Here is a 27497-nt window from a genome sequence, read left to right on the forward strand (position 1 = left end):
TGGTGGACGGAGAGTGGGAGGGAGGAGAAAAGAGAAAACATCTGAGGGGAGTTGGAGTGCCTGCCTTGTCATACTCCTGGTTTGCATTCAGATATCTGCCTTTTCATGTACACTCAAAATGTTATCAACACAACAGTGCAGAACTGGCATATCCACTCAGTGAACATGGTGGATGGATGGATACACATCCCCATTCTTCCTTGCCTGTTGCCCAGGCAGGCACAGTTCCCTCACTCACCAGGTGGTGTCTCCAGAGCTGGTGACAATCTGGCTGTCATCCACGAAGCGACAGCAGGACAGGTAACCTGGATGCCACAGCAGAACAGACAGTAAGTCAGTCAGTCAGTCAGCATTGAGAAGCAGTCACAACACACAGGGGAAATGATCTCAAGACAGAAGGAAACACTAATTGAACAACATCACAGTTTGTACATTATAGGCTTGACCCTGAAGGGTACAAATAGTTTATAAGAAGTGAATGTGTACAACAGAACCAGCTCAATAACATTAATGTTCCTTTTCACAGCAACTAGACAGACACAGCTCCTGTCATGAGACTGAAATAAGTGGCATTGAACATATCCAATGCTTCCAAGGTACTGGTTTAAAAAAAAATCTAGTGCATAAACAATATCTCTCCTGCAAACTGAACGTTGACCATAGTCTATCCTGTGTTACAGGTGAGCTGTCCGTGTGTACACACTGTGGTAGTTATTAGGGGTGACTACCGTACCCGTATGTCCGGCCAGCTCACGGCTGACACGCACATTGCCCTCGCGGGTCTTGAGGTTGTAGATGGAGCAGATGTTGTCTAGGCCTCCACAGGCCACGTAGTTCCCAGAGGGGGCGTAGGCACACGTCATCACCCAGGAGGAGCGCAGTGGGATGGCGTGGACCTGAGGGAGACAGGCGGGAACTTTTGATTTGATTCAAGCAAGCATGGACCACATATACTGGGAAGCCTATATCACATGTCACATATACTGGACATCCTAGGTCATGAAACAACAAATGGTAGAGAATCTTTTTTTGTTTAGTTGCCCTCAAATTTAAAAAATGTGAAATAAAAATGCATTCAAATGTGAGTGCTTCCTTTTGATTCTTAAAGATGTGGACAGGTCAACCGTACCTTGTTTGTGGTGTAGCTGTCCCAAATAATGAGTTTACCATCCTGGGAGGCACTGACTAAAAGCCTACGGCGCAAAAGAAGAGACATGATTAAACCAGTGATCTTAAAGGAAATCTTAAGAGCACTAGTATTACTAGGGCACATGAATGACATGCACACACCATGAATCCAAACAAAACATGTTACGTTTGGAACTGTTAATAATAAAGTAATCAAGCAGAACACAGGCACGCAAACACATAACTGCTTCCCTATGAACATAGGGTGAAACCATGTTTTGCATTTTAGGGGTGGTGTGGTTTCCAGGGGTCTTTATGGCTGGGGAGCATCTCACCACTATCTGGGCAAATCAAACAAGAGTCGCCACGGAAACCAGGCCCTTATGGCCAGAGATGGCTGGCTGGGGAACATTAGCTCCCTTCGGACCCACTCAGTGTATGCAAATCACACATGCTAACATAAACACACGCTTGCATAAACACATGCTAACACACGCACGATAACACACACACCCACTTCTTTACTGTCCAACATCCCTATCACACATAATAGGAAGGAAAAGGTAGGTAAGCCTATATTATGGGTGTGGTGGGTGTAAAACTGTAAGAGTGAGTTAGAAGCAGTAGCTTCAGCACTGGCAGTGATTCAATGCTTCCTGTCTCTGTGGTTTGAAACTATCTTCTGTTGGTTGAGGGTGATGAAACACTGCTAGGTGTTTGCCTCAGGTACACTAGCCTTCCAACTCCTGCACGCTAAACTGTTGCCTGCTTCAAAGAGGGTCAAAGTAGCACGTTTGAAGAAAAAAAACTAGGACATTTTTCAAATAATTAATAAACAAGGCCTGTATGGATTTATTTTCGCTTCAGGTGAGTTTTGAAAAAATAAGCTCTAGTGGAAAGTTTACTTTGAACCACGGTCGGTGTGTCACTGTCCACTCAGTTTCTCCAGAGTGAGTAAGATGCTTAGCAGAGATTGCAGCGCATTATCTGACTTTCCAAACACGCCTGCAATAAAGCAGGAGTGGAATTAAATAGCGCTCTTCTACTAGCTTTGCGCTGCTCTATTCACTTACATTTACTGATTACACATTGGCATTTGGATTTACCTCTGCTTTTCTATTAGACGACTGCACCTCAATGTGAACAGAGGCATTCCAAGAAACTTGAGGACTTGTACTCCTACTCGGAGACACTTCATGAATAGACCCATGCTCTGGGTCAATTAAAGGAAACCCACCAGGAAGGGCGCTATAATTATTATTACCATACAGTTGAAGTCAGAAGTTTACATACACTTAGATTGGAGTCATTAAAACTTGTTTTTCAACAGCTACACAAATTTCTTGTTAACAAACTAACGTATTGGCAAGTCGTTTAGGACATCTACCCTGTGCATGATACCATGTTTTTAAAAACATTTTCCATCCTCATGATGCCAACTATTTTGTGAAGTGCACCAGTCTTTCCTGCAGCAAAGCACCCCCCACAAGATGCTGCCACCCCCGTGCTTTACGGTTGGGATGGTTTTCTTCAGCTTGCAAGCCACCCCCTTTTCCCTCCAAACACAACAATGGTAATTATGGCCAAACAGTTCTATTTTTGTTTCATCAGACCAGAGGACATTTCTCCAAAAAGTACAATCTTTGTCCCCATGTGCAGTTGCAAACCGTAGTCTGGCATTTTCATGGTGGTTTTGGAGCAGTGGCTTCTTCCTTGCTGTGCAGCCTTTCAGGTTATGTCGATATAGGACTAGTTGTACTGTGGATATAGATACTTTTGTATCAGTTTCCTCCAGCATCTTTACAAGGTCCTTCGCTGTTGTTTTGAGATTGATTTGCACTTTTCGCACCAAAGTACGTTCATCTCTAGGAGACAGAAAGCATCTCCTTCCTGAGCGGTATGACGGCTGCGTGGTCCCATGGTGTTTATACTATTGTTTGTACAGATGAACATGGTACCTACAGGTGTTTGGAAATTGCTCCCAAGGATGAACCAGACTTGTGGTCTACCATTGATTTTCTGAGATTTCAGCTGATTTCTTTTGATTTTCCCATGATGTCAAGCAAAGAGGCAATGAGTTTGAAGGTAGGCCTTGAAATACATCCACAGGAACACCACCAATTGAATCAAATGATGTCAATTAGCCTATAAGAAGCTTCTAAAGCCATGTCATTTCCTGGAATTCTCCACGCTGTTTAAAAGGCACAGTCAACTTAGTGTATGTAAACTTCTGACCCACTGAAATTGTGATACAGTGAGTTATAAGTGAAATAATCTGTCTGTAAACAATTTTTCGGGAAAAATGACTTGTGTCATGCACAAAGTAGATGTCCTAACAGACTTGCCAAAACTATAGTTTGTGAACAAGAAATTTGTGAAGTGGTTGAAAAACGAGTTAATGACTCCAACCTAAGTATGTATGTAAACTTCCGACTTCAACTGTATGTATGTATGTATGTATGTATGTATGTATGTATGTATGTATGTATGTATGTATGTATGTATGTATGTATGTATGTATGTATGTATGTATGTATGTATGTATGTATGTATGTATGTATGTATGTATGTATGTATGTATGTATGTATGTATGTATGTATGTATGTATGTATGTATGTATGTATGTATGTATGTATGTATGTATGTATGTATGTATGTATGTATGTATGTATGTATGTATGTATGTATGTATGTATGTATTTTTTTTAACCTTTATTTTACTAGGCAAGTCAGTAAAGAACAAATTCTTATTTACAATGGCGGCCTACCCCAGCTAAACCCAGACAGCGCTGGGCCAATTGTGCGCCAACCTATGGGACACCCAATCATGGCCGGATGTGATATAGTCTGGATAAAAACCAGAGGGAGACAGAGTCCCTGTGCCGAAATAGCACCCGACTCTGGGTCAATACTTGCATCTCTCCATTCTTCCTTATCTGGTCGACTGCACTTCACTAAAGGTAGACTATTTAGAGTCGTCAACCCCCCAAAACAAAGACAATAATACACAGTAATATGCCTTACCAATGAAGGTGGGGGAATAATAATTGTAATCATTTTCTGTTGCATCATTGTGAGCTCACCCGTAAAGAATGATCTCTTCTTTTAATTGGGGGTGGGTTGATAAAAATGAATCGGAGCAACAAAGAGATGACAACGCAATTTGGTTTGGGGTGAGTGTGTTGCGTGTGTGTGTGTGGCGTCTCTATGGAGCGGAGTGTTATTAGTTGCTGAGATGAGAGCTGCTGGGCTGGGGGCTCCTGGGAAGGCCCCCTAAGCTCAGGAACACAGGAGTTACCAGCACTGACTGACACTCAGGGAAGAGCAGCCAGGCACACTACTAAACAATGGACTACTCCATTTTGTCTACACACATACCCCACCAAACCCCCACCCCCCACACACACACACACACAGTACACATGAAACAAACCACAAGTGACACAAACACACAGCATAAAAGTTATACTCGTTAATGTTTTTGTTTAGGTTTTAAATTGCGAGGGAGTCATCTTGGAAACTCTATACAGGGAAGCTACACAAGATACAAATCGGGGGGAAATCAACATATTTTTATGGCAACTTCCTGGATTTAGGGAGAGGGGTTGAATCATGTAGTTAACAGACAGAATGTGGCTAAATAAGATTACCTCGAGTCAGTGCCCCAGTGCATGGCATAGATTTTAGCCAGATGCCCCCTCAGTGTCCTTCTAGTGCGCATCTGAATTCGGCCAATTGGGTCGATGTTTGCTGTGATCTGAAGGGGGGGGGGGGGACAATCATGGTCATCAAATAAATATAAATATATGCCATTTAGCAGACGCTTTTATCCAAAGCGACTTACAGTCATGTGTGCATACATTCTACGTATGGGTGGTCCCGGGAATCGAACCCACTACCCTGGCGTTACAAGCGCCATGCTCTACCAACTGAGCTACAGAAGGACCACCATCAAAACAGGCTGTGTATCTGCATGGGAAATGGGGATGCTTTTTACCATGTTCTCTTCTATGAAACAATTGCCTTTCCTTCATCAGCCCCCATGTTGCATTTATAGAAGTACATGAGAATGGGTGCTGCTGCTTCTAGCATTTGTTGGCTGGGTGACAAATAGCCTAGCAATAGCAGGCTCTATTCTAGTGAGCTATCTCTGCTGCTATCTAAGGACAGCCTTTGAGCCATGGAATCATTGAACCCCAGTGCATCTCGCTTACCTATCCCAGTTAACCTTTACTAGGCTTTGACAACAGGTTTAACATGGCCCTTCACCTGTATCCTGAATAATGAGGAAGGCTTTATATTGGTTCCCCATCCCCTTCATCCTCATTTCTGAACTGCACTCTATGGGATCTATTTGTGGTGTAAGGTGGGAAGGTCTGTTACCTGAGACAAGGTAGCATCCGCACACGCTTTCCTGGCATCCTGGAAAAAAATAGTTACATTTCATTATCACTGATCTAAATAGACAAGTCCTTATTCTATTCCACATAACATTTTGATAACGTGACAATTTCTCCACCTCAATGAATCAAAGTGTTGAGCCAATCATTTCAGCCATCACGGAAATAAAATTACCATTCCCGCTGACTTGATAAACAACACCATCACTTGCCTCTCTAAACCCACTTATTTGGGCTCAGTGTTGACTGAACCCATTGCCCATTTAATATCTGGTAGCGCACTACTTGGGTCTCAAGTATGGATCCCCATGCAGGTCCATGTCCAACCAAGGCCTTACCATTATCTAACATAAAGATGTGCCAATGTCACAGAAATCCAGTGCACTTAAGCATATTTCCTTTCAAATCAAGATAAATGTGAACAGTCAGAAAATTGTGCCATTGAGGTGCTAGTTGCTCAATCCATATAAAACAGCAGTGACATCAGTGTAATTCCACATGCTAAACATATCTAGACAAACTGTTCATAAAATCATAACACTAAACAATCAAGCTATACATATCCCAGCGAATACATGGTCCTTAAGACACACAAAATTAGAACAGCAGTTTAATGCGGCTCTACACACTGAGGATACAGAAATACTCGTACAAACATCTACCCTACAGACACACACCTATGCAACACTGAACAGACCACCACACCCAGCAAACATTTAGATAAATCTCCCTAACATACACACCTTACCATACTACACATTCCTCTAACTCGCTGTTTGTCAATCTACCCAGAGCACACAGTGATTAAAATCTAGCAATACATACATGCCACTAGACACATTCTGAATCTCAGGGTTTGCATTGTTGTATCCGTGAATCATATATTGCTGTATCCTTAAATCATGTGGGATAGGGGAAAGGCAGGCCGTGAAGAGCAAAGCCAAACACACTACAGCATCAAACATGCATAGTGATGTAATCACTCAGTAGAGAAGGGGAGCCCAATAGCAAGGGGAGAAAGGCAAGGAAGGTGGGGCTCTAGGCCCTGCGAGTTCAACTTTTTGTTAATTTGTCAGATCATGGCTACACTATCAAAATGAGATGCGTTTAAACATCCCAAAACAATTCAATTTCAAACTAGACCACAAGCCCAATTGTGTTATTTTTGGTGTTTAAACTTATCACTACTGAAAAATGTTTCCTCACTTTTGCTATCCAGCTAGCATTTTGCAGAGATTTCACAGCATTTAGCTAGCTTGTTACAAGATAATTGGCTGAGACTAAAACAGATGCACGAGTATGTTATATTTTGATAGAGGAAATAACGCTGATTTTAGCATTCTTAAGTGCTAAAATGTAAATGTTCAACTGAGAACAAAGTATGTGTTAGGCTTTAGGGACATCTGTCAGAATTGTAGTGCCCTCTAGTGGCTCTATGTAAAATCACTGCACAGACAATGCATTTATGAGAAGAAATCAGGGAGAGGACGATTGTAGAGGACTTACTCTGATCTGGTTCTTGAGCTGCTCGGCCTCCTGACGTAGCTGGTCTAGTTCGCTCATTTTCCTAATGGGGTGCTTCGCTCCGCCGCCGGGACTCGTGCTGATCTGAGGCGCGAGAAAGAGGAGAGACAAGCTCAACACCCTGTTCACACGGTTTTTCCTATTAGTAATTAGTGTTACTTACCAGACCAGGGTTCAAACCGTATTTACAATCTGATAAAAATCCTAAAAGTACAAACCCAGCCCACCTGGCACTCCAGGCAGGCTCAAGCAAACTCCCTCTGAAACCAGGTCTGGTACACACAGGCAGCTAAATAAACAGCTGTTACGGGGTCCCTAACAAGTGAGTGTCCAAATCCCTGAGACGGGCTCAATACGCAATTCCCGAAATAGCAAGGACGAGCTCAGGGCACTAGGGTTGAATGTGCCAGACATAGAGACCATGTTATGGTCAGATGCTATTTCTAAATAGGAGAATATATTTTCAAGCTAATACCTTTGTGTTGTGAAAGAAGAAAATTAAGCTTCCTATCACATTTTCATGTAACATCCAAGAACATACCTGTTGAGAAGAAAATTTGGCATTTGGACTCAGCATACACTAGCATCTATAAAATTCACAGTAAAGACAATTCCTGCTCAGAATCACACATCATTCCCCCGAAAGATTCATAAAGTCACACAAAGTCACTGGGAATCACAGAATCCCAACCCAGAATCCCAACCCTAGAGAAACCAAGATGTGTCCTTGCCAGCAAGAAATGGTTACCTAGCAACAGGATTCTGCAGCTAGTTTGTGCTAAAGATCACCATTTCCAAAAATGATGCAGAATTTCTCTATCCCCCATCCCATCCCCTCTCGATAGACTGGCCGGTAGCCATTCCTGGACAACGGAGGCAAAATTGAAATCCATTGGCGGAAATCCATTCAGTCTGCGAAAACATTGAGAACATACCCCTCCTTTGGCTTGCCAAACAGAGAGGGCTGGAGCGAGAAAAGAGAGAAGCCTGGTGGGTTCTGTGAGCTACTTCTAGCATAGAGGTGCTCAGGTGACAAGGACAAGCACTAGTTCAGCTCTCAGACTCTCTGGCCCTGGTCAGTGGGCTCAGAATTCTCCTCCCAATGTCATTCCTGTAATCCTGGGACACAGTTGATTCAGCTCCTCCAACCAAATCCGGTTAAGACAAAACCTGCTGATGATCCTAAAAGCAGTGGCTATCCCGCTGACCCCAATCCTCTGTTGGACGGGCTTAGCCCTGACACTTTCACTGTCTGGAGACGAAACACAAACACAAAAATATAGGCTACTTAGTGTAGTGATAAATGCTACAGTACAATTTGGAAGTTCTACATATTGACAGTCTGGGTTGAAGGTCATTATTGTCTAAGCACCGATGCTACCTTCAATCACTATCCAACAATGCTCATCTGACATTTCTACCAACTGGTTCCACAAACAAAAAATAACCCAATGTCATCCTCAACCAGTTGCCATTGGTTTTTACAAGAACAATGTATTTTGTGTTAGTACATTAACAGGCTTCCTTCCTTACGATTTGTAGGTTTGACCAAGACAGAGATAAAGGAATTCAGCCAATGAGGCAATTGATCTTAACATCTTCAATGTACATAGGTAATGCATATAGAACTAAGCATTTCATTAAACTGGTTGGTGCAAACATTGGGGGGAAACCATTACATCCACCTTTGTCACTGATAACACAGTTAAAGACACACAAATATCCACATTCCTTAGTCCAAGTATGTAGACTATAACAGTTTCAGAGTTTTGCAAAACATTTCAACCATCCTGTCTATTTTCCTTACCTCCCTTTCTCTCGGTCTTTTTCTAAGGGTCGTGTGTCCTAAGAGCTTGGAGACCTTCTGAATGAAGTACCTTATCCTTCAAACACCTGAGCCATCGCAGCAGCTACCTGCCACCTGATTGGCTCACAGGCTTACTGGGTCTACTTCTAAGCAATGAGACTTAAACCCCTAATCATGTTGATAAAAATGTGTCATGATAATATTACTAACTCTCCTTGTCTTCTCCCTGACGAGAGCCAGTTAGAATGGCCTGCGTGTGGCCCTTCCCAGAACCAAAGCCGTACAGGCAGATCTGTATGCTATTTCAACAAAATACGCAAAATAAGAGAAAGTGGAAGTGAGTAGTAAGGTCTACTGAGTATTCTAAACTACATGGTAGGGCTGGGCGAGATGGCCAAAATATTATATCACAGTATTTAAAAAATTACAAAATTGGCTATATTTTATGTTTTTTAATAATAAAAGTTCTACATTTGCTTTGAGTAGTGTGTGACCCTAGGGTGGCAACACATTAAGTGATTTCAAAATGGGTCTTTCTCCATTATGATTTACACTGTTTATACTGTTCAATTCAATGTTTTATACTGTTCAATTCAACTTCAACCCCCCCAAAAGTAATAATTTTCATCAATTTCTGCATTTGAGATCATTTCCACACTGCCACGTAGGACTGCACAATATGGGCAAGTAATATGGGCCTTATTTTTAACCAAATGTTGCAATTCGACTTGCGATTTAGAGCAAAATTCTTTTAACTATTGGAATCATGAGAATAGAATGTCTATTCTAATTATATAGTTAGAATATAATAGTGGGCACTTTCAATACAGTGGTGTTCGACATGACAACGAATAAAAATGCCAGGGAGGATTTATTGTGACAGGGTAGAAACTGTTGATAGGTGTTTCCTAGGGGACCCTATAATCTTTCGGTACATTGAATGTTCTCTCTTAACTACTTCTAGTAGCTAACATTTGCTTTCTTTGCGTTTACCTCTAATTTAGAAGACACTGTTGCACAAACATGCTGATTTAGGTCTACACAATCACTGGTATTATTAGACTGTATGGCTAATTACGCTTGCGCTTATTCAGTACATATATTAGCTAGCTAGGAATTAGCATTAATGCCTAACAAGATTTAGGAACAACTTGCTAAGAAAATTCTAATTAGCTGTTTGCAGATGTAAGAAACACGGGCTAATAGTGTAATTAGAATGCCAGTAGAATTATATTAAGAAGCAGTGACAACTATCGTTTTCATCAACAGTGTTGCAAAGGCATTGACCATGCAGACAGAACTCAAGTGTCTCGTGGTTGAAAAACTTCAAATGCGCTCCTTGAGTGACAGGGGGCGTGGCTAGGTCTGTGTGGAAAACGGCATAGAGTGGAGAGAGAACTCAAGAAGCGAAGTAAACTATAAAAACGGACGTTACACACTGCGTATCACATATGGCAAACCTAACATTCATATACTGGTATAGAAGGTAAAGTAAAAACCCAAACCGGTCCATGCATCAATACCGGTTTATCGCAAAAAACGGTATACAGCCCAGACCTACTACAAGGTGCCTTGAATAAGCTTAGGGATGTCTAAGATTTATTTATTGGGCCATATTGGATGTTGGTGGTGACAAAATAAGAGGTCCCATTACAATAGTCAGTTACATGAAGAAAAAAAGGGGACATTAATATGTTCAAATTGAGATGGAATTTGGTCAAACAGATGGCATTGAAACCAACCATGGTGGCAGAAATATGAGTAGAGGGGGGCTCTGTAAATGGTGGCAGAAGTGGGATTTAGGGGCAGCTTGGGGAGTCTACATTGGTAATGTAAGTGTGATATTTATTTGTGGGGGAGCTCTGTGATGGCGGCAGAGGTGTGATTCAGAGGGCCTTTTTCTGTTCTGGTGGTGGGAGTGTGTTGAAACCGCTGGCAGGCCCACTGATAGTGTGTCTCAATGCTGCTGCCTTCTCTCTCAGCCTCTATTTTTAGAGAGGTGGTGGAGGAGGGAAGCAGACTTCACATTTTCCAGCCAGTTCTATTGGCTCCATCAAGCACAATGCAGTGACATAGGGAGAGGGAAGTGAAATTAGGGGGGACCAGCACTTTAAAGGCATTTCTTCTTCCTAAGAAGCAAATCAGCATTTACTACCGTGTCAAGCCCTGATGCCACATTGTACTGCTATTTGGCTTAGGGAAGCCTAATAAATAGATTCATCGGAATGGCCGATTAATTAGGGCCGATTTCAAGTTTTCATAACAATCTGAAATCTGTATTTTTTGACACAGATTAGGCCGGAGGGGGAAAAAAAATGTTTTATTTAACTAGGCAAGTCAGTTAAGAACACGCTCTTATTTTCAATGATGGCCTAGGGACAGTGGGTTAACCTGTTAATCCTACCCAACTTTTTTGAACATTCTGTTAAAAATCTCGCAACATTTCAGCGCCCTGCAACTCATGCCAGGAATATAGTATATGCATATGATTAGTATGTGTGGATAGAAAACACTCAGACGTTTATAAAACTGGTTAAACGGCTGTGACTATAATAGACTATAATAGTGACTATAATAGAACATGCGTTTCATCGAAAAGCGCAGGAAAATCTGATCACTGAAAATGGAAATATATATCCATGCGCGACTTGAACCCATTGATAAAGGTGAACCACATTTAATGGGGCTGAGGTTGCAATACCTACAGCTTCCACACATTGTCTAGAGTCTTGTCATTTGCCTAGGCTTTTTTTCTTGGTCAAACAGACGCAAGGCAACGCATTTCCAATATCTAGGCTATATATGGATCGATTTAATCGAAAAAAAGACGCAATAGTGATAATGGGACATCTAGGAGTGCCAACAAAGAAGATGGTCAAAGGGAATGAATGTTTTATATTTTATTTGTGCGGTTTGTGTAGCGACGACTATGCTAATTATTTTGTTTACGTCCCCTGCGGGTCTTTTGGGGTGTTACATGCTATCAGATAATAGCTTCTCATGCTTTCGCCGAAAAGCATTTTAAAAATCTGACTTGTTGCCTGGATTCACAACAAGTGTAGCTTTAATTCAATACCCTGCATGTGTATTTTAATGAACGTTTGAGTTTTAACTAGTACTATTAGCATTTAGCATAGTGCATTTGCATTTCCAGATGTCTAGATAGGTAGGACCAAGAGGTTAACTGCCTTGTTCAGGGGCAGAACGACAGATTTTTAACTTGTCGGCTCTGGAATTCAATCTTTCAACCCTACAGTTCACTAGTCCAACACTAACCACCTGCCTCTCATTGCACTCCACGAGGAGACTGCCTGTTACGCGAATGCAGTAAGAAGCCAAGGTGAGTTGCTAGCTAGCATTAAACTTTTTTTTAAATCAATCAATCATAATCACAAGTTATAACTACACATGGTTGATGGTATTACTAGTTTATCTAGCGTGTCCTGTGTTGCATATACTCGATGCAACGTAGTGCGATGGTTTAACAAAAGTGCATTTGCGAAAAAAGCACAATCGTTGCACGACTGTACCTAACCATAAACACCAATGCCTTTCTTAAAATCAATACACAGAAGTATATTTTTTTACCCTGCATATTTAGCTACAATAAATCCAGGTTAGCAGGCAATATTAACCAGGTGAAATTGTGTCACTTCTCTTGCGTTCATTGCGCGCATAAATGCAACATTTTGGGCAAGCCTGGCTCATTGCGAACTAATTTGCCAGAATTTTACATAATTATGACATAACATTGAAGGTTGTGCAATGTAACAGGAACATTTAGACTTAGGGATGCCACCCGTTAGATAAAATACAGAACGGTTCTGTATTTCACTGAAAGAAAAAAACTTTTATTCCCCCCCACGAGATGATAGGTCATTAATATGGTCGAATCCGGAAACTAAGGCTCGTATTTCTGTGTGTTATGTTATAGCTAGGTCTATGATTTGATAGAGCAGTCTGACTGAGCATTGATAGGCACCAGCAGGTTCGTAAGCATTCATTCAAACAGCACTTTAGTGCGTTTTGCCAGCAGCTCTTCGCTGTACTTCAAGCATTACGCTGTTTATATGACTTCAAGCCTATCAACTCCCAAGATCAGGCTGGTGTAACCGATGTGAAATGGCTAGCTAGTTAGCAGGGTGCGCGCTAATAGCGTTTCAAAGGTCACTCGCTCTGAGACTTGGAGTAGTTGTTCCCCTTGCTCTGCAAGGACCGCGGATTTTGTGGAGTGATGGGTAACGATGCTTCGAGGGTGGCTGTTGTCAATGTGTTCCTGGTTCGAGCCCAGGTAGGAGCGAGGAGAGGGACGGAAGCTATACTGTTACACTGGCAATACTAGTGCGCCTATAAGAACATCCAATAGTCAAAAGGTTAATGAAATACAAATTGTATAGAGAAATAGTCCTATAAATACTATATTAACTACAACCTGAAAACCTCTTACTTTGGAATAATGAAGTGTCATGTTAAAAGGAACCACCAGCTTTCATATGTTCTCATGTTCTGAGCAAGGAACTTAAACGTTAGCTTTCTTACATGGCACATATCGCACTTTGTTTTTGCATTATTTAAACCAAATTGAACAGGTTTCATTATTTGAGGCTAAATTAATTTTGATGTATTATATTAAGTTAAAATAAGTGTTCATTCAGTATTGTTGTAATTGTCATTACAAATAAAAAATGTAATGTTTTTTTTTAAGAATCGTCCAATTAATCAAATAATCGGTATCGGTGTTGAAAAGTAATAGTCGGTCGACCTCTACTAATAAAAGAATCATAGAAACTGTTGAGGAATTCCTTCATTTTCAAAAGCATCCAGTGGCAATTACTTCACATGCAATGACAGCTATAGATTTGATCAGAATAAAAGTGGATAAGATAGTCATTGCTAAGCCACCTTTCCAATCACATTATAGGTTCTGAGACAAAGCAGTCAAATCACTTCTCTAAGCACCCAATTTCTCCTACCCCCAGTATGTACGCAAATGTTATTCACATAAAAAATACATTAAAACAGACCGGCTTGATTCAAAATGGAAATATACTGAACAAAAATATAAACAACCATTTCAATGATTTTACTGAGTTACAGTTCATATAAGGAAATCAGTCAATTTAAATAAAGTCATTAGGCCCTAATCTATGGATTTCACATGACTGGGTAGGGGTGCAGCCATGGGTGGGAGTGGGAGGCCATAGGTCCAACCAATGGGGAGCCAGGCCCAGCCAATCAAAATGTGTTTTTCGCAACAAAAGGGCTTTAATTACACAGACATATTCCTCAGTTTCATCAGTTGTCCAGGTGGCTGGTCTCAGACAATTCCGCAGATAAAGAAGATGGATGTGGAGCTCCTGGGCTGGTGTGGTTACACGTGGTCTGCGGTTGTGAGGCCGGTTGGCCATATTACCAAATTCTCTAAAACGACGTTGGAGGAAGCTTATGGTAGAATAATGTACATTCAATTCCCTGGTGGACATTCCTGCAATCAGAAAGACAATGGCACACTCCCTAAAAACAGTTTTGGCATTGTGTTGAGACAAAACTGCACATTTTAGAATGGCATTTTATTGTCCCCAGCACAATGATCATACTGTTTAATCAACTTCTTGATATGCCACACCTGTCAGGTAGAAGTATTCTTAGCAATGGAGAAATGCTCACTAACAGGGATGTAAGCAAATTTGTACAAAAACTTGAGCGAAATAAGCTTTGTGCGTATGGAAAACTTCTGGGATCTCATGAAACACAGGCCCAACACGTTTATATTTTTGTCTTTTATAGATAACGGCCAAATCATAATTGGGCTGTTGTGGTGTAAAGAAGAGGGAAGCTCCTCCCCATGGCATGAGGAAGGGGACTGAGGAAGGCTGGGTGGGTATTTAGGGAGATGTTCTTGTGCACAGGAGAATAGAGGAGAGGGAGGAGAGGCGGAGGGAGTACAGAGCCAGATTAGCCTAATGAGATTTAACAAGCAGAGGACGATTGGGAGGAAACCTGCTAATTAACCCCTTGGTGAAGCGTAACAGGGTGTGGTAACCTTCACAACATTAAGAACCCAGCGGAGCAGGCGCACAGACCCAATCAACTTGCCACTACTGCTGGGAGCCTCTTAAGGTTGCAGCCTGAGAGATCGGTGCTATACACACTTACAGTTGAAGTTACTTAGGTTGGAGTTATTAAAACATGTTTTTCAACAACTCCACAAATTTCTTGTTAACAAACTATAGTTTTGGCAAGTTGGTTAGGACATCTACCCTGTGCATGACAATACATTTTTCACAGACAGATTTCATTTAACTCACTCTATCACAACTTCAGTGGATCAGAAGTCTACATACACTAAATTGACAGTGCCTTTAAACAGCTTGGAAAATTCAGAAAATGTCATGGATTTAGAAGCTTTGATAGGCTAATTTACATCAATTGGAGGTGTTCCTGTGGATGAATTTCAAGGTCTACCTTCAAACTCAGTGACTCTTTGCTTGACATCATGGGGAAAATCAAAAGAAATCAGCCAAGACCTTAGAAAATAAATTGTAGACCTCCACAAGTCTGGTTCATCCTTGGGAGCAATTTCCAAATGCCCGAAGAAGGTACCATGTTCATATGTACAAACAATAGTAAGCAAGTATAAACACCATAGGACCACACAGCCATCATACCGCTCAGGAAGGAGACGTGTTCCGTCTCCTAGAGATGAACGTACTATGGTGCGAAAAGTGCAAATCAATCCCAGCACAGCAAAGGACCTTGTGAAGATGCTGGAGGAAACGGGTACAAAAGTATCTATATCCACAGTACAACGAGTCCTATATCGACATATCCTGAAAGGCTGCACAGCAAGGAAGAAGCCACTGCTCCAAAACCACCATAAAACACCAGACTACGGTTTCAAATCAAATCAAATGTATTTGTCACATACACGTGGTTAGCAGATGTTAAAGCGAGTGTAGCGAAATGCTTGTGCTTCTAGTTCCGACAATGCAGTAATAACCAACGAGTAATCTAGCCTAACAATCCCGAAACTACTACCTTATACACAAGTGTAAAGGGATAAAGAATATGTACATAGAGATATATGAATGAGTGATGGTACAGAATGGCATAGGCAAGATGCAGTAGATGGTATCAAGTACAGTATATACATATGAGATGAGTAATGTAGGGTATGTAGACGAAGTGGCATAGTTTAAAGTGGCTAGTAATACATGTATTACATAAAGATGCAGTAGATGATATAGGGTACAGTATATACATATGAGATGGGTAATGTAGGGTAAGTAGCATTGTTTAAAGTGGCTAGTGATATACTTTACATCAATTTCCATTTGCAACTGCACATGGGGACAAAGATAGTACTTTTTGGAGAAATGTCCTCTGGTCTTATTAAACAAAAATAGAACTGTTTGGCCATAATGACCATCGTTATGTTTGGAGGAAAAAGGGAGAGGCTTGCAAGCCAAAGAACACCATCCCAACCAAGTGACCAAATACACTGACTTTTTAAAGCAAAACTACTTCTTATGGTAAACCGGAATAATCTAAATATTACAGCCACACTGGAAGTCACGAGTCATGAAGGCAGTCAAATTCCATGTGACCGTTTAGTCATAGTCAAGGTAATTAGGCTTCTCCAAGCTCTGATGTTGCTGCTGGTCAATAGTAGCCTACCAAACTTGCTAAATGCCTGGTACTCGGCACTCCATTGTCCCTCTAATAATTCAGACATCAATGCAAATGTATTAGAAAGTCTAAATCAAAACACTTCACGAGAAGGGCCTCCCTAGTGGCGCAGCGGTCTAAGGCACTGTATCGCAGTGCTACTAGAGATCCTCGTTCGAGTCCAGGCTCTGTCGCAGCCGGCCACAACCGGGAGACCCATGGTACAGCGCACAATTGGCCCAGCGTCATACGGGCTAGGGGAGGTTTTGGCCGGCGGGGATGTCCTTGTCCAATCTCGCACTAGCGACTCCTGTGGCGGGCCAGGCGCATGCACGTTGACACGATCGCCAGGTGTACGGCGTTTCCTCCGACACATTGGCGCGGCTGGCTTCCGGGCTAAGCGAGCATTTTGTCAAGAAGCAGTGCAGCTTGACTGGGTCGTGTTTCGGAGGACGCACGACTCTCGACCTTCGCCCAATAGTTTTAAGCTAAACGTTCTGATCTATTGCGTAAAACCTTTTTTTTTAATGCTTGTGGTTGTATTCATTTGGGATCGATTGTACCCCACAACTCTCCAAGTCTATGTTTGGAATATTTATTTCTTGCACAGAATAAGTCGACTTTTGTACTATGGGGGATAGTAGATTGAGATATGCTAGAGCTTTTGCTGTTTGTTTAGCCTACTCATCTCGTTGGCTGATAACTAAAATGTGGACAGTTTTTCAATATGCACCTTCGGAATTGAATAAGGACACGCGCAGTTGCATCCCTGATGTGTCAGTCTTCCCTTGTAGCCTGTGAGAAAGACCCGATCATGTGATGGAGGCCAATTTTTGTAGAACTAAAGTTACATTAATAACTCGTAAGCATATAGTAGTATTCTTCATACTAAATTAACTAGTGTAGCCCACAGCCATTTGGCATAGCCACATCGGGACAACATATTTTCTTCTGAAATAGACTACGTTTTCTTCATACCATGTTTCTTTAGGCTTGTCTAAAATAAAGGATTTATTGTGAAGGTGTAGGCTAAATTACATGGATTTATTAAACTTTTTGCATGGAAGCCAGGAGATGCTAAATGTGTTTGTTAATTAACAGTCAACTAGCGTGAGAATGAGAGTTATTCGCTTGACAATCGCTGGCTGACAAAAGTTTGTGACCGCCACATCCCTAGTTGCGTCCATTCCGGTAGACTACACAACTCCGTAAAAAATAATAGCAATTCTACAGCACACTTGGTAACAATGACCCAGCGAATTACAACCAACGTAACTCAACTAATAAAGCCTGCGAATTGATATTGCGGATGCCATTTTACAAGCACCTGACCGCTGAAGGTGCCGCGCAGATATACGAATAGCCTACTAGAAACAGGGATCGGCCTACCTCTCGTTGGCGCGAGTAGCTATGTCTCCCGCACTGTGCACACAGTTATGACAGTCCTACGCAGTTACATGCATAAAAGTTTGATAGGCTACTGAACTGAAGGAGAGGACGCATCAACTCAGTTACAACAGATAAGTTATTTTCTGATTAAAACAAGACGAAAAAAACATTACGTTTTAAAATCTGTTTCTGACCATACATGCTTTATTTGGAACATTTGAACTGGGGACCAATGCGTCAGTGAATCGTTACATCCCTAAGACCATTTACTCAATTGCAGTTCTTTATTTTTACATGAAGTGGATGAAGTTAGAAATAATGTTACAAGCAGAAGGGCACTGTCAGGAGAAGCTTCCTTTCCAAAGGTTCCAAGGAGACAATTTGTTTGAGACCGTGGGGAGGGGGGGGGGAAAGAATCACCAAACCTGTGCTATATTTATTAGGTATTTATTAGGTGATTTTCAAAGATGCATTATCATGCCTTACATGCTCAAAACATTATGACAATAGTTACCCAAAATTCCTTAATCGTCACAGCCCTACTAGTCACAAGCTGCTAATGTTCTAGAATTGGGATCTTTTGCTTTAATATTTTGACCTGAGAACTACAACAAACAGTAGCTAAATGGAATGGAAGTTATGTTCTGATTAAAATCATTGTGGGAAATGACTTGCTCAATCTAGGCATTCAGCCGTGGCATTCATAGCTCAATAAAATGTTACAATTCAAAACAGTCTTTTTTTTGGTTAGTTAGCTAACTTCAGCATAACTGGTTACCTATAAATTAAGTTTTAGCTGTCATCTAAAGAAACAGGGTGTGTGGTACTTAAAAGAGATCCGTGGTGCTTAAAAGGTAACTGTAATTAACACATTAACCCATGACAGTCCTTTTTGCTGTTTTACAGATCAGAAAACTCATGTTCTCTAAATCTATGAAATGCCTCTGAAAACGTTGACGGTGGCCTGTGTATGTGTCACCACTGGTATTTTTTTTATTTCACCTTTATTTAACCAGGTAGGCAAGTTGAGAACAAGTTCTCATTTACAATTGCGACCTGGCCAAGATGAAGCAAAGCAGTTCGACAGATACAACGACACAGATTTACACATGGAGTAAAACAAACATACAGTCAATAATACAGTATAAACAAGTCTATATACAATGTGAGCGAATTAGGTGAGAAGGGAGGTAAAGGCAAAAAAGGCCATGGTGGCAAAGTAAATACAATATAGCAAGTAAAACACTGGAATGGTAGTTTTGCAATATGCTTGATACCATGGACACTTCACATGAAGCTCTGACAAAACAACCATATATTTTATGAAATATTGATGACTTCCCTGACTATCAATCTACCCAACTAATCTAACGATACCATCAGCCACATTGGTGTGAAATTGGGGCAGCATTTGAAAACAGAAAAGGTGTGGTTTAGGAAATCTTAATGTTGAACTGTCTGCAAGGCTGAGATTTGGTCACTATGTGAGAGTTAAATCCTGCCTCTCACCAAACTGTGCCATGTATTAAGTATTAACCATGAGGCCCTGTTGAAGCAGCATGGGGGTGAGGAGGGGGTTGGTCTTAATAATTAAAGACCCCTTCCCAGCTCCCCCACTCCCCTGCATGATGTGGCGTTACTCCTTCCTGCCTGGCTGATCTTAAGACTTCACACCGTCGCATTACTATTCCCTGGGCGCTATTTACCTCATGACCAGATTTGCTCATTTCTAAAAGCGAGAGGAGTAGTGGACGGATCTTCCTTCCATGATGCTACACAGTCTGCATGTCAGTACTTCAGCCATTTATTTGGTGTATGTCAGCACACTCCCTCTACACCAGGAAGTGCAGCGTGGAGCCTCTGAACGGGCGTTTCTTCTCAAAGGGTGTTTCCTTTGCTGCTGGTCTCTCTCCCTCTGTCGAAACACCCAGCGGAAGTGGCGACAGAGCATCCTCCCAAAACACTATTTCAATCACCCTCTCCCTTCGGGTAATACACAAGACAGGTGACAAATACCATCTGACCGGTCTGCAAACAAAACTCCAGTGTTTGACCATGGTCGGATGCTCGGTCCCTGTTCTGTTGTGTGCCACAGCCCCAAAGGCTACTGCTTGCCTGAGCAGCAAGAGTTGCTGTGGATGGTGAGCTCAGCTGAGGCTGCTGCAGCACACGTAGATTAACACTAGTCCTCAGTCAGATTATTCCACATTATTCCATATTCCACATTTAGCCTATTCCACCTCTTCGTATGGTAACTACTTGGCATCAGACCGCAAAGCGCTACAGAAGGTAGCGCATACGCCCATTAAATCACTGGGGCTGAGCTACCTGCCATCCAGGACCTCTATACCAGGAAGGCCCTAACAATTGTCAAAGACTCCAGCCACCCAAGTCACAGACTTCTCTCTGCTTCTGCATGGCAAGTGGTGGACCATGTCTGGAACCAACAGGACCCTGAACAGGTTCTACCCCCAAGCCATAAGACTGACAAATAGTTAATCCGCATTGACCCCCTTTTGCGCCAACACTTTTGACTCATCACATATGCTGCCGATACTGCTTATTATGTATCATGTTGTCTAGTTGCAAATGTATTAGAAATAAACAATAACAAAACTACTTTATTTACATAACTATTCAGATATTTTGCCACGACTCAAAATTGAGCTCAAGTGCATCCTATTTTCATTGATCATCTTTCAAATGTTTCTACCAATTCATTGGCGTTCACCTGTGGTAAATTCCATTGATTGAACATGATTTAGAAAGGCACACACACCTGTCTATATAAGGTCCCACAGTTGAAAGTGCATGTCAGAGCAAAAACCAAGCCATGACGTCGAAGGAATTGTCCATAGAGCTCCGAGACATGATTGTGTCGAGGCATAGATCTGGGGAAGGATACCCAAAAATGTCTGCAGCGTTGAAAGTCCCCAAGAACATAGTGTCCTCCATCATTCATAAATAGAAGTTTAGAACCACCAAGAATCTTCCTAGAGCTGGCCGCTGGGCCAAACTGAGGAATTTGGGGGAGAAAGGCCTGATTTGGGAGGTGACCAAAGACTCGATGGTCACTCTGACAGAGCTATAGAGTTCCTCTGTGGAAATGGGAGAACGTTCCAGAAGGACAACTTCCTCTGTAGCACTCCAATTAGGTCTTTATGGTAAGAGTGGCACATGACGGAACCCACTCCTAAGTAAAAAGCATATGACAGCCCAGTTGGAGTTTGCCAAAAGGCACCAAGAGACTCTCAGTGCATGAGAAACTAGATTCTCTGGTCTGGTGAAACCAAGATTGAACTCTGACCTGAATGCAAAGCGTCACGTCTGGAGCAAACCTGGCATTATCCCTACGGTGAAGTATAGTGGTGGCAGCATCATGCTGTGGGTAGATTTTTCAGTGGCAGGGACTGGGAGACTAGTCAGGATCGATGGAAAATGAATGGATCAAAGTACAGAGAGGTCATTAATGAAAACCTGCTCCAGAGCACTCAGCATCTCAGACTGGGGTGAAGGTTCACCTTCCAACAGGTCAACAACCCTTAGCACACAGCCAAGACAATGCAGGGGTGGCTTCTCTGAAATGTCCTTGAGTGACCCAGCCAGAGCCCGATCGAACATCTCTGGAGAGACCTGAAAACAGCTGTGCAGCAACGCTCCCCATCAAACCTGACATAGATTGAGAGGATATGCAGAGAAGAAAATGGGAGAAACTCCCAAATACAGGTGTGCTAAACTTGTAGTCATCCCCAAGAAGACTCGAGGCTGTAATTGTTGTCAAAGGTGCTTCAAAGTACTGTGTAAAGGGTCGAATACTTATGTAATTGTGATATTTCTGGGGGATTTGTATACATTTGCAAAAGAAATCTAAAAACCTGTTTCTGCTTTGTCATTATGTGGTAGTGTGTAAATGGATAAAGGGGAAACATTTTTTATCAATTTAGAATAAGGCTGTAATGTAACAAAATGTGGGGGAAAAATAAGGGGCCTGAATACTTTCCGAATGCACTGTATATATGTGCACATCTACCTCAATTACCTTGTACCCCTGCTCCGACTAGGCACCCTGTGTATATAGCCAAGTTACCGTTACAAATTGTGTATTTATTCCTTGTGTTATTATTTCTCTGCATTGTTGCATGTGTAGGCCCCTTCAGTAAGCCTACACCTGTTGTTGATAAAGTATGTGACAAATAAAATGTGATTTGAAGTTCTTTTTCTATTGAACTACCAGACTGAAGGAGTATCTGATATGTACCAATATGTTATTATCATATAAACCACAAATTCAAAGCCAATCAAATAGGCTAGTTTATGAATAGAGGGGGAGAGAAAATCTGAGTAATATGGAGAACACCCTTGAGCAAATCTCAGTGAGAATAGCTGTCTCATGAAAACACCTTCCAAACCCGTTTGTCCAACATAGTTCTTAACCTAGATTACAGTACATACCATTTTGAAACAAATCTGTGGTTAACTAGTCTCCCTAAACTAGCTACTTGAGACAAACCACATTCTTCCTTCATTCCACTAGCCTACTTCCATAAACCCCTGGCTACTTGGACAGTACCGAGCACAAAAAGTCAAGACATCAGTCTTTCGTGAGGACAGGGAACTGAAAATATGGAGGAACAGCCAAACAAAAGCACTCGCTCTTCTCCATACTGTAGCACAAACCTGAACTGGGCTTCCATACCGCACTCTTCCCCACTGGTTTGCTTCTCAAATAGAGTTCCAGGTTGCTGTGATGTGAATACCCCCCACCAGTTCTCCCCTTAATTCTCCACCTCTCCTCCAGGACTGAGACAATCCTACCCCTTCTACTGACTCACCTTAAGGAGCAGTGATGAACTCAGGCACTCCCTTCTACCAGCCCCCCCCCCCCTTATGAGGGTTCATGAGGTGGCTTTCCAAAGGCCTGCCCCGTCACTGGGATGAAGGCCTACTGGGTGCAGAGTAGACGGGCAGCTGGACAGTGTGCGGCCAGTGTCTGAACAGGGGGCTAAGTGCTGCGAGGAAATCATGCATGCGAAGGGAGCTGAAACACAAGGTCACAAAAAGGTCCGGGACAAGGGGGCTGATGGGGAAAGGCAGGAATCACTCCCAGCCATTTCTTAAGAGCCTCAGCCACACTCACTCCGGCTCTCAGGCCCTCTCTTTGCCAAATGGAGTCCAGCAGTAGCATTAAGGAAAAGAGAGCAAGCGAGCACGAGAGACAGAAAGAGTTTCCACAAGCTCATGGAATGGCCAACCAAATCACAACCCTCAGTAAGTATCGCTGATCCTTTTTTTTTTACACTTCTACAGTGTTACTTTCATCTGCTGTTGTACAACATGATGTAAAACACAGTAAAACTAACATTTACTGCAATGGGCCTTCAAAGAATCATGGAAGAGTCCACATGTGTCAAGCTTCCTTTTAAAAAGGTATGACTGAAGAATGAAGCAGGTGTTAAACATGGGCTTTACGACAGAAAGCAGCAGTTGACTACTCCATAGTCAATGCTTTGATTAAAATCAGTAGACCTAGATCCATATATAACATCAAAGCTTGGACCAAGACAGAAGCTATTTATCAATCTCAAGACCAGACTGTTACACAGCAATCACTAACACAGAGGCTGCTGCCTACATAGTCGTGGCCAAAAGTTCTGAGAATGACAAATATTAATTTTTAAAGCCACAAAGAACTTGTGGTCAACCCCCAAGAGGCGGGTGGACAAACAAAAACCCACAAATTCTGACAAACTCCAAGCATTGATTATGCAAAAATGGGCTGCCATCAGTCAGGTTGTGGCCCAGAAGTTAATTGACAGCATGCCAGGGCAGATTGCAGAGGTCTTGAAAAAGAAGTGTCAACACCGCAAATACTGACTCTTTGCATCAACTTCATGTAATTGTCAATAAAAGCCTTTGACACTTATGAAACGCTTGTAATTATACTAAGTATTCCATAGTAACATCTGACCTAATACCTAAAAACACTGAAGCAGCAAACTTTGTGGAAATTAATATTTGTCATTCTCAAAACTTTTGGCCACAACTGTAGACTTGAAATCCTTGGCCACTAACAAATGAATCACTAGTCACTTCATTAATGTCATTTTAACAATGATGTTTACGTATCTTGCACCACTCTTCTCAGATAAACAGTATTTCATGCCATCTATTGCATCTTGTCTATGCTGGTTGGTCATGGCCCATCCACATATTTATATGTACATCTTCTTATTCTATCACTTTACTTAGATTAGTATGTATTAGGTAGTTGTTAGACTACTTGTTAGATATTGCTGCACTGCTGGAACTAGAAGCACAAGCATTTCACTACAATCGCAATAACATCTGCTCACAACAATACCATATAAATATTATCAGCTTTAAAAATATATATATATTTTTTTAAACACTTCAATCTGTTTTCTTTTATTTGGACCAGAGTGTTGGCTCTCTCCACTTGCCTACCCATTGTTCCTGCAGTGATGAGAATTCACCATCTTCATCGAATGAAGTCATAATTTATATGCTGATAATGGACAAAAAGCCTACCAGCACATACATTTGGGTGCCAAATGAAGAGCTCTCTTACTGATGCAATTCGGTAGGCTACTGACAAGTCACTCAACATCACTGTCTGGCAACTCCTGATTGACTTCATATTGAAAATACAAAACAAGATTTTTAGTTTACTGGTCCCGATATGATATCATGGACATAACTAGGCAAGGATATAAGATCGACTTTATTCAGTCAATTCCACACCTTTTGTAAAACTAGTCAAGCTTGCTGTTCGCCAATCAAAGCACAGTAAGAGGTCTCTGAAACTCCACTCCGTGGCTGCATATAAAATACGCAATGGACCAACTTTCTCACTGGCCCAATCGGGTCAGTTGGCCAAAAATCTTCTGGCCCAAACAGAATTTCTACTGGCCTGGAGATGGTGTAGTTCTTAAATGATTGCCAAAAGCCAGGGAAAATGCAGTGCGGCAAATTCAAATAAAACAATATAAAAATATAACTTTCATTAAATCACACAAGTAAGATACTAAATTAAAGCTACACTGTGACTCCAGCAAACATGTCAGATTTTTAAAAAGGCTTTTCGGCGAAAGCATAAGAAGCTATTATATGATGATAGCACAACAGTAAACAAAGAGAGAAAACATATTTCAACCCTGCAGGCGCGACACAAAACGCAGAAATAAAATATAAAACATGCCTTACCTTTGACGAGCTTCTTTTGTTGGCACTCCAATATGTCCCATAAACATCACAATTGGTCTTTTTGTTCGATTAATTCCGTCCATTTATATCCAAAAATGTCAATTTATTTGGCGCGTTTGATCCATAAAAAAAACTTCCAATTTGTAAATACAAAATATCTCAAAAGTTATTTTCTGTAAACTTTGCCAAAACATTTCAAACTACTTTTGTAATACAACTTTAGGTATTTTTAAACGTTAATATAGCGATCAAATTGAAGACGGGTCTATCTGTGTTCAATACAGGAAGACAAACCAACGCTACTTTTCAAGTCTTGCGCAACTCTCAACAGTGTTACACAGTTCCTAGATGGCCATACTTCTTCATTGCACAAAAGAACAACCTCAACCAAATTCCAAAGACTGGTGACATCCAATGGAAGCGGTAGGAACTGAAAACAAGTGCCTAAGAAATATTATTTCCCGACGAGACCTCACTGAACAGACAGACCCCCCCCCAAAAAAAATTCTGAATGGTTAGTCCTCTGGGTTTTGCCTGCTACAAGTTCTGTTATACTCACAGAAATGATTTAAACAGTTTTAGAAACGTCAGTGTTTTCTATCCAAATCTACTAATAATATGCATATCTTATATTCTTGGCATAAGCAGCAGGAAGTTGAAATTGGGCATGCTATTTATCCAAAAGTGAAAATGCTGCCCCCTATACCTTAAGAAGTTATGGAATATTCCAAAAGAGAGACATGTAGGCTAGCCAAGAAAAATGCTAGGTGTATTTTTATACGTTTCTTTTTTGCAGACGATCAACAGCAGCCAGCCAGTATTATGCTGGCATGTTCACTATAGAAGGTTAACTTTTGTAAATCACTTTCCCTAATATAAATACAAACAGCATAACATTTATGTGTAGTTTCCAACCGTAGGTAAATGTTGAACTGGAAAGACAAAATGCGCGGAAAAGTTACGAGATCCACAAGTTTAGTTGGCCCACTGGTCCGGGGCAGATGAAAGCAGGTTCACACTGAGCACATGTGACAGTCTGGAGACGCCGTGGAGAACGTTCTGCTGCCTGCAACATCCTCCAGCATGACCGGTTTGGCTGTGGGTCAGTCATGGTGTGGGGTGACATTTCTTTGGGGGGCTGCACAGCCCTCCATGTGCTCGCCAGAGGTAAGCCTGACTGCCATTAGTTACTGAGATGAGATCCTCAGACCCCTTGTGATATGCTGGTGCGGTTGGCCCTGGGTTCCTCCTAATGCAAGACTATGCTAGACCTCATGTGGCTGGAATGTGTCAGCAGTACCTGCAGGAGGAAGGCATTGATTCTATGGACTGGCACACTTCCCCGTTCCCCAGACCTGATTCCAATTGAGCACATCTGGGACATCATGTCTCGCTCCATCCACCAACGCCACATTGCACCAGACTGTCCAGGAGTTGGCGGTTGCTTTAGTCCAGGTCTGGGAGGAGATCCCTCAGGAGACCATCCGCCACCTCATCAGGAGCATGCCCAGGCGTTGTAGGGAGGTCATACAGGCACGGAGGCCACACACACACTCTACTGAGCCTCATTTTGAATTATTTTAAGGACATTACATCAAAGTTGGATCAGCCTATAGTGTGGTTTTCCACTTTCATTTTGAGTGTGACTCCAAATCCAGACCTCCATGGGTTGATAAATTTGATTTCCATTGATAATTTTTGTTTGATTTTGTTGTCAGCACATTCAACTATGTAAAGAAAAAAGTATTTAGTAAGAATATTTCATTAGTTCAGATCTAGGATGTGTTATTTTAGTGTACCCCTTATTTTTTTGAGCAGTGTAGGACGTGCCAATTCATGCCCTGTCCCTCTGTGTAAAGAAATTAGACTGCAACCACAGCGTACACACCAAGATACTGAGAGGCGGGACAGACAGACAGACTGTCAAACCAGCAGCATTTCCCTGTCATCCCTCAACTAGTAATTGTGTAAGTCTATCCTATCAATAGATTGCTAGAAGATGCATATCGTTCAGTCTTGCAGGAGGGGGCTCAGCTGACTTTTCTAGCTAGCTAAATGATAAGTAGCCTAGTTATATTAAGTGGAAAAAGTACCCAGCTGAAAAGGAGTATAATCTGCTGTGTAACCAACTGCCGGTGCTAGCGGAAAACACAGGAGAAAGCGAGAGAGAAAGCAAACGGTTATTGTCGAACATACAAATTCAAATCAAACAGCCAGACACCGCAATGACTGGGAGGGGCCACTGCCCGCTATTCACCATGATCCCAGACAGAGCCGCAAACAACCCAGAATATGGCACGCACAAACTACAGCATAGACCTACACCACAGCATAGACATGGACATGTTTTCACATG

General features: G+C 41.8%; 1 protein-coding gene across 6 annotated transcripts in view; it reads right to left on the minus strand.

Annotated features, from left to right (window-relative positions):
• Positions 1–27497, minus strand: part of LOC124019000 (guanine nucleotide-binding protein G(I)/G(S)/G(T) subunit beta-1) — a 49244-nt gene that overhangs the window by 8234 nt on the left and 13513 nt on the right. Inside the window, exons 1-8 of one of the 6 annotated variants that reach the window (XM_046334330.1) lie at positions 8861–8880; positions 7989–8305; positions 7036–7137; positions 5513–5551; positions 4780–4886; positions 1130–1193; positions 734–896; positions 239–305 (exon numbers count right to left, since the gene is read on the minus strand). In XM_046334330.1, coding sequence (XP_046190286.1) covers positions 239–305; positions 734–896; positions 1130–1193; positions 4780–4886; positions 5513–5551; positions 7036–7092 — 497 coding nt within the window. In that variant the 5' untranslated portion in view covers positions 7093–7137; positions 7989–8305; positions 8861–8880. Of the gene's footprint in view, positions 1–238; positions 306–733; positions 897–1129; positions 1194–4779; positions 4887–5512; positions 5552–7035; positions 7138–7594; positions 7744–7801; positions 7948–7988; positions 8306–8860; positions 8987–27497 lie in introns of those variants that run through there. The other 5 variants (XM_046334329.1, XM_046334332.1, XM_046334326.1 and 2 more) reach the window with 5 other exon arrangements.

Source organism: Oncorhynchus gorbuscha, unplaced genomic scaffold (genome assembly GCF_021184085.1).
Source record: "Oncorhynchus gorbuscha isolate QuinsamMale2020 ecotype Even-year unplaced genomic scaffold, OgorEven_v1.0 Un_scaffold_6:::fragment_4:::debris, whole genome shotgun sequence".
Lineage (NCBI taxonomy): Eukaryota > Metazoa > Chordata > Actinopteri > Salmoniformes > Salmonidae > Oncorhynchus > Oncorhynchus gorbuscha.